The 8,591-nt window shown below is 49.2% G+C and overlaps 1 protein-coding gene across 1 annotated transcript in view; it reads left to right on the plus strand.

Annotated features, from left to right (window-relative positions):
• Positions 1-8,591, plus strand: part of LOC102825659 — a 163,407-nt gene that overhangs the window by 59,267 nt on the left and 95,549 nt on the right. The window contains exon 3 of the mRNA XM_006832051.1: positions 4,774-6,507. Coding sequence (XP_006832114.1) covers positions 4,774-6,507 — 1,734 coding nt within the window. The remainder of the gene's footprint in view (positions 1-4,773; positions 6,508-8,591) is intronic.

Below are 8,591 nucleotides of genomic sequence, written 5' to 3' on the forward strand. Positions count from 1 at the left end.
AGGTTGGCCCAGGATCGGGCACTGTTTAGTTCTGCTGTGCATAGGGTTGCTATGAGTCGGCACTGACTCGATGGTACCTAACAACAACAAGAAGCTTATAGTAATAAACACACAATCATTAAAAAAAATAAAAGAAAGGACAACCACAAGTATAGTTTGTCGTAATTTGAATACATTGTAAGTGGGAGATTACCTGTATTTCAGACAAAGGAAATTTAATACAGGAATCGTCTTCTTATTTTTTATGCAACTGAGAAACAAAGTGCAGCCACTCAGAGTCAGCGTTAGCGGGAAGGTGCTGTTGCCCCCAAGACTGGAGGTGTAGACAGAATGGGGGGTGTTCCACCTGGCAGGAGCTGGAGCCGGAGCCACAGAAGAGATGTGGCGGCTGGAGATGTCTCCATGCAGAAAGAAGGGGGCAAATACCTGGCGTCTCTCTTCTTCCCACACTCGCATCTCCCTTCACTGCCTTCACTGGCCAAACCTGGCATGTGAAAGCTGAACATTGAATAAGGAAGACCGGAAACGAATTGATGCCTTTGAATATTGAAAGTCCCATGGACTGCCAGAAGAACGAACAAGTCTGACTTGGAAGAAGTACAAGCGTTAAGTTCCTTAGAAGGGAAGCTGGTGAGACTTGGTGTCATGTACTTTGACCATGTTATCAGGAGGGCCCAGTCTCTGAAGATAGAGAGAGGGTCAGCGCAAAAAGAGGAAGACCCTCAATGAGATGAACTGAGACCTTGGCTGCAAGAAAGAGCTCAAGCATGGCAGTGACTTAGGATGGTGCAGGATGAGGCAGTGTAGGGTCGCTGTGAGTCAGAACCAGCTTGAAAGGAATGATGTGCTAAACTGAGTACTTGTCGTGTCTTCATCCAACAGCACTAGATTGTGTGAGAGCTCTGTTTACAGACCAGGAGGGGTACTGGGTGGAGGTCAGCCCGCCCAGAAGACTAACGCAGCCGTGTGGGGCAGAGGTTGTCAGGCCTGAGAGAATGTGGTGGGCATTGTGTTCTACAGGGAGAGGAAGGGGTCGAGATGTCCCCCAGCTACTGACTTATAAGTAGCAGTCCCTGGTCCCTTTGAAGCAGTGACAAAGATAGTAGGTCACTCAGTTCCACTGGACCTCAGCATCCTGGTCTGTAACGTAAAGGAGTAGCTGTCCCCCAAGGCAATACAACCAGAATGCTCCTAAGAAGCGAATATGGTGCAGCTTGGTTATCAGGAAATATCAGTGACTTGAAAGGACAGCAGGGGTCCTAATGTCACAGTGGGCTAAGCACTGGGCTGTGAACCTCAAGGTTGGCAGTTCAAATCCACCAGCTGCTATGCAGGAGAACGATGAGACTGTCTACCCCATAAAGATTTACAGCTTCAGGAATCCTAGAGAGCAGTTCTAGTCTGACCATGAGTTGTAGTGGACTTGACATCATGTTTTGCAAAATAGGAGGTCAGTGAAGATGACCAGTGGCTGCAGTGATGGACTTAACCCTGACCAAGAAGACACAGGATGGACAGCACTGTGTTCTACATGACATAAGGTCGCCATGAGGCAGAACTGACGCATACGGTCACTGATCTATAGTGCTATGATTGAATGACCCTGTTGAGGAGTTTATACTGTAGTGATTTTTAATGTATCTGAGTATATTCTTGTCACTTATATGAAGGGCAGGTAAAACATTGCTAGCAGAGTTCACTTGATACATGCACGGGTTTATTCCAAATCAAATGTGTTTCAGCAGGTCTCTAACCATCAGCAGATGGCTGCAGACAAGTTCTTTCAAGAACTCATTCTGTGCCTTCAAAAAAAAAAAGGTCCAGTCAAAGCAGTGGCTTCCAAGGGGACCAGCTGGGCCAGTTCTTTTCAAGGCAGAGAGGTCAGCTCAGGAGGTCATGTGATTCCAAAGGATTTTCTTGAAGGCCGATCATGGAGACCTATTAGGAAGAAGTCTTAAGAAAATTGAAACCCCCATTGATGAGAAAATGGTCAGGAAAGTTGTGCTGAGAGAGTTTTTCCATCACAAGGTACCTGCTCATTCTTCAAGGATAGCAAAGGCTGTCCCTAAGAGAATTTCAACGGGAAACCTTACCCATCCATCATCCTACAGCCCGGATTTTGACCTTTAAGACTTCTTCCCCCCACCCCCCCAACTCACTGAAGGGGACTCCTGGTGTGATGCTGTAGGATCAGCACTAGACTGTGAACCACAAGGTCGACAGTTCAAACCTACCAGCTGCTCCTCGGAAACCCTATACAGGGTCACTATGAGTTGGAGCTGACTCGACAACACTTAACAACAAAGGCTCAGTGAAACAGTCCTGGTGTGGTACTGTAGGACAAGCACAGGACTGTTAACTGCCAGGTTTGTGGTTCAACCTACCAGTTGCTCTTTGGAAACCCTATACAGACAGGGTCGCAATGAGTCAGAACCAACTCGACAGCACTTAAAAACAACAGTTGAAATGAAGGCGTCTTGGGGTGGTACTGTAGGACAAGCACAGGACTGTTAGCTGCAAGGTTGGTGGTTCAAACCCACCAGGTACTCCTTGGAAACCCTATACAGGATCGCCATGCATCAGAACTGACTTGATGGCACATAGCAACAACTCAATGAATGTTTAAAAGGAATATGATTTGTATCATTGAGGATGAATATGGCATAAATCTAAGAGTGCAGAATTCAGCAGGGGATATAGAGAGATGGAAACACCACATTCAGAAAGGTATAGACCAAGATGGAGGATATGTTGAGAACCAATAGTGATATTTTGGTTTAATAAAGGTTTCTATGATTTTTGTAACAATACTTTTTTTTTTTTTTTTGCTTTTGTACACTTAACATACTCTCGTACATAGTGTATCTTAATTTCAAATTCAAGTACACATTCTTATTTTAAAACTACTGGTCATAGTTGTTTTCAGAGAACTCTCAGTACTGAAAGAAACGTTCCATTCCGAAGTTCTTACACACATACCCCACCAGTTCAACTTGAAGGCAGCATCTTTCACAATCTTTCCACCAAGAATTCTTTCTTGTAATTCTGTTCATAATGGTTCTGGCAGAGCCCCCACGATTTATAAGACTTGCTACAAAAACCACGGCTAGAGTTGCGGCCCTTGTCGGTTATTAGAAGTCAAAGTATGAGTTCTAAATAATGCAAGTGGGGACGTTACTCAGAAATTCCAGGAAAAGCTTCCTTTCTTCCCATGATTTTCAGTTTCATTCTAAGCAGCACACACAATCTTGTCGTTCATTTGCATGAACTAAGTGGTAAGTCACCAGTCTAGTTGAAAAAATCCCATTGTTCCAGTTAGGAACTTAGGTTTTCTGCAATTCTTTTACTGAGTCTGTATCCTACACCTTTAATTATATATGCTTTTAAAAGTCCTATAAAAATATAAACGTCTTCACCCTATAAAAATATTTTTCAAAAAATTGCCATTGAATCAATTCCGACTCAGCGTTCCTGTAGCCCCAAAGGGTTTTCAAATCCATACACTGCCACAACTTTCTTCCCTGGAGCTGTTGGTGGGATCAAACCACTGACCTTTTGGTTAGCAGCCAGGTATGTTTAACCTTTCCACCACCTGGGCATAAAGACCTCCTGGTTCTTTCATGTTATAAGGTGTGTCACAGATTCATCTTTATTCTTTAACATTGCCTAGTGCCCCATCAGGAAGTCCTGGGGTGGCGCTGTGGGTTAATGCGCCAGACTGCAAAGCTGTTTGAACTACAAGGTCAGTGGTTCAAGCTCACCAGCTGCTCCTCAGAAACTTTATATAGGGTCGCTATGGGTTACAACTGACTCGACGGCACTTACCAACAACAACAACATAAATTGTGTGATATGTCATTACCAAAAATTATTTTCCATTTTACTCATTGTTGTAGTCTTTTGGTGAAATCCTTTGATGCACAAAAATGTCTCATTTTTAGGAGGTGTTTGCAGATTCATAGTCATTCTTTGATAGTATTCCGGGGCATATGTGTGTGTGTGTGTGTGTGTGTGTGTGTGTACCTACGTTTGTTTATCCACTCTTCCACTGATGGGCATTCAGGCTGCCTCCATCTTTTTTCTGTTGGGAGTAGGTCCTGTGATAAACATGGAGTCCTAAATCTACTTGTGTCTTGGCTCCTATGGATATACACCAAGTAGCGGGATTGCTGGGTCAGACGCTATGATTTCCATCTTTTTGAGGAAGTGCTGCATCATTTTCCATAGTGGTTGTACCATTTTGCATTGCCAGAAGCAGTGTCAGAGGGTCCTGGTTTCTCCACGCCATCGCCAGCATTTGCTGTTTCCTGTTTTTGTTTATTATCTCGTTCTTGATTTTGCATTGCAGCGTTTGATCCATCTTGAGTTTGATTTGCTCTCAGAAAGACTGACGACAGTTCTACTCTGACCTATAGGATTGCCGTGAGTCCGGATCGACTCAGTGGGTGTGGTTTGGTTTTTAACTTGATCAACGGCACTGTGGGTCATCAGGGAGCTCTGATACCAAAATGGGTTAAGCGTTGTACTGCTGAATGTAAGGTTCGGGGTTCCAGTTCACTAGTTGCTCCGGGGGAGAAAGGTGAGCAGGCTGTTTTCTCGGAAGCCCTATGAGGGGGTTCTCTACCATGCTGGGGTGTTACAAGTCAGATTCCACTCGATAACTGTGGGTTAGGTTTGGAGATGATGGGGCCATGCCTTTCTCTCTTTGCAGCCATTAAGCAAAACTATTAACGTCTGTCTCTGCTAACTCCTTTTTTTGTGTTCTTGGTGCAGGCAGTGGTAACAACGGACAAGCTCCATGTGCCCAGCGGTGGTGGCAGCTGGACAGACAGCGACCTCAAAGGTGAAGTGCTGGGGTCGGCTGACCGAGACGTGAGCATGGCTCTGAGTCTTGGTGCCCCTCAGCCCCAGGACTCCAGCCCCAAGAGCATCATGATGACCCAGAATGGCCACGGAGCCGCTGTCACCGAACCCACGGACCTTAGGACGGTGACTCCGCCAATGTGCCAGAACGGGGTCTGGAGCGGTGGCGACACCAACACCCACGAGGCCAAGCTGAGCCCTTCCAAACTCGGGCGCTTTTTCTCCATGAGCAGGAAGCGGTTGAACGCCAGTGCCACGGCGAGGCCACCGGCCGTGGGCCTGGCCGGGACCTCGTCCACCTGGAACGCCCTGGCCTCCTTTCGGAAGATGGGCTCTTTCAAAAAACTGAGGTCCTCTGTTCTCCAGGGGATTCAGAGCCGAGAAGCATCAGGCACCTCAAAGAAAGAGATCTCAGAAAAGGACCCGGAAAAACCCCTCCCGAACGGCGTGGTCACCAGCCTTCAGACCAGCAGATACTCTTGTTTGGGGCGCGTGGGGGTCCCCCAGGAGGCTGGTGCCGGTGTACCCTCAGACTGCTCGGATCTGGAGGAGGCGGACGATGCCTTCCAGAGGAGCACCCATCGATCTCGCAGCATCCGCAGAGCCTATGGACTGGGCCGCATCAGCCTGCTGGACCGTGAGACACATCAGGATGCGCAGAGCCCCCTCCGGCCCCTGTCCTCCTTCATCCCAGAGCCCAAGCTATGTGAGATCCTCGTGAAAGACTCTGCAAACGGCCGCCTCGTCTACCGCAGAAGCAAGAGCACAGACAACCTGAACTTCCTAAAGAAAAGCTCCTTTAAGCGGAAGTCCACCTCCAACCTCGCGGAGCTCAAGGTGGCTCAGGAGAAGCTTGTACCTGTGCGGACTCTGAGCAGCTCGTCCACAGACTCGGAGAAGCTCGGGGGCTCCGAGAGAAGGACGAAGCGCTGGCGGAGTCCCCTCCGGGCCAAGGACTTCGACAGAGTCTTAAAGTTGGTCAGCAACGTCACAGATGCCCCGTGGAAGAGGGAGAGCCCCAAAAGCGGGACCCCCTCTCCCGGCGACCCTAACCCCAGGCTGCAAGTCAACAGCAGGCTGCACGATCAGTATTCCCGGCGGACGTCCACCAACTCCGAGGTGGACAAGAGACGCTGCATGCCCTGCACGGTGGCCCCCAGCTCCTGTCCAGCTGCTTCTCAGGGTCCCCACATGGACATTGAGACGGCCGTGTGTCCCCTGGAATCTCGAAGCTCCGAGGCATCAGAAAGCGCACGGGCCTGCCCTGGCCAACCCTTACCGAGTCCTACTGGCCAGGTAGTGCCCCGCAGAGACACGGGTGACTTGTCGCCCCCCGGCCAGTCCACATGCGAGTCTGAGCAACCTGTCAGCCCCCTGCGGCCCACCACACCCAAGCCCCCGAGTCCCCAGAGCCCAGGCCCAGGCAGTTTGGGTGGGCTGAACCATCACAGTGCGCTGTCGCTGAGTTCCGGGCAGAGTGGAGAGAGTGCGGAAGGATCAGTTCTGCAGGAGCCGGGCGCGGGCTCCTTCCCGGATGTGCTGCAGTCCCCGGATGTGGGCGAGGGCACTGGGGACAGCGGTATTAGCAGCTTCTCTCAGCTGAGCCTCGCTGGGACCCCCGGGTCGACCGAGACGAAGGAGGAGGTGAGGAAAGGGCAAGGGGCAAGGAGTACTCATAGGCAGTTCCTGTGAGGTGGTGGTTATGGTCCCAAACTCCACCCAGTCCTTAGCTGCCCTGTAGGGCTCTGGTAGGAGAAGTGCCCCCTTAGAATATCTGAGTCTGGAAGGAGCAGGCTCATCTTTCTCCCATGGGGTAGCTGGTGGTGAGCAGCCCAATGCCAAACCCACTGTTCCTGTGGTCTCCATGTGCCCGAGTGTCGCTGTTGTACAATGGTGCAACCACTATGGAAAATGGTCTGATGCTTCCTCAAAAAATTAGAAACAGAAATACCATTTGGCCCAGCAATCCCTCTGCTTGGTATATATCCCAGAGAAATAAGAGCTGCAACACAAATCCATCTCTATAAACCCTGTTCACTGCAGCAGTGTTCCCAGTAGCAAAACAGTGTGAACAACCAAAATACCCATCTGTGAAAGAGTAGGTGAGCAAACAGGGAGTCCGAGAAACAAGAACTTCATGTGGGGCAGTTTCCAGGTCTCCCTGTTTGTGGGTCTAGGTTGGCATGGAGGCTTTGGGCTAGGCTGAGACTTAGCAGAGACAACCTGACTTCAGAGGTCTTGTAGCTAATGACCGGACAGTCACTTGTTTGCCTGCTGTGTAAGAAACCTTGTGGAGTGGTGGTAAGGACAGAAACTGAGAGCCGGTGTGGGGAAGAGCTCCCCTTCCACTGGCTCTGAATGGGCCTCGCTGCCTTTCTGGATAAAGAGGGACTGGGTGTGATGAACTATTGATATTTCTTCCACTTAATACATATCCAAGGACCCTGGTAGCGCTGTGTGTTAGGTGTTGGGCTTGTAGCCACAGTTGGCGGTTCAAACCCACCAGTCACTCCACAGGAGAAAGATGAGGCATCTGAGCCTATAAAGATTTGTTGTGGTTGTGTGCCGTGGAGTTGATTCTGACTCGTAGCGACTCTTTGTAAGAGTTTCCAAGAGCAGCTGCTGGGTTTGAACTGCTGACCTTGCAGTTACCCGTACAGTGCTTAATCTACTGCGCCATACCAGTGATGGTGATGGTGGTTAAGTACCATGGAGTCAGTTCCAACTCATAGCGACCCTATACAGGGTTTCCGAGGCTGTAAATCTTTATGAGAGCAGAAAGCCTCATCTTTCTCCCGCGGAACGCTGGTAGTTTAGAACTGCTGACCCTGAGGTTGGCAGCCCGATCTCTCTAGGGTGTCTCTGAGTCGGAACCAACTTGCTGATCGTGAATTTGGGGATAAATCCCCCAGGGGCCCGGGTGGAGCTGTGGGTTAGATGTAGGACTGCTGACAGACTAGCCGCTTCACAGGAGAAAGTTGCGGATTTCTAGTCTCGGAAACTCTTTATGGGGTTCACTGGACTTGGAGTCGACTCAGTGGCAGTGGTTTGGGATTTGTGCATTAAAAAAACCAAACAAACAAAAAGACCCAACAACCCAGATCTGCCCCCACTCATGGTTGGGACTTTCCCAACCCTGGCCCCCCTCAAAAAAAAGAAAAAGAATTTGCAAACATCCTTTTTTGGGGGAACATTTTACTGTGGTTTGGGTGGAACTTTACAGAGCAAATTCATCTTCCTTTCAACAATGTGTACACGTTTCCTTTCCTGACATTGCTGCAGTCAGCAGCCTGAATGTAACAGCACTCTTCCCACATCCTCCCTGGCTCCCCAGGCCCATTCATCCTTCACCCTACCTCCTCCCCCCTGAGCATTGTGTTTGGGTAAATGCTCCCTAATGGGTCTCACATGGTTGGTGGTGTTACTCATTGGTGGTATTACTCACTTTGTGGGTCTAGTGCTTTGACCAAATGGTGAGTTCAGGTCCAGGTTTGAAGGGCTCTCAAGGCCATAGTCTTGGGGCTTCCACCAGTCTCTCTCACACCAATAACTCTGGTCATTTTGTTTTAAGTTTTTATTGTGATAGTTTACATGGGAGAACATTAGCTTTACATTCATCCTATCGAAGATCGTTTCATTGCCGTGGTTACAGTCCCCTCCATGCATCATCAACCAACCAAAGGGTATACCCCGCAAGCCTGCCTGCTGGTTTTCAGCACACAGCCCCT

This window comes from Chrysochloris asiatica, unplaced genomic scaffold (assembly GCF_000296735.1).
Source record: "Chrysochloris asiatica unplaced genomic scaffold, ChrAsi1.0 scaffold00005, whole genome shotgun sequence".
NCBI lineage: Eukaryota > Metazoa > Chordata > Mammalia > Afrosoricida > Chrysochloridae > Chrysochloris > Chrysochloris asiatica.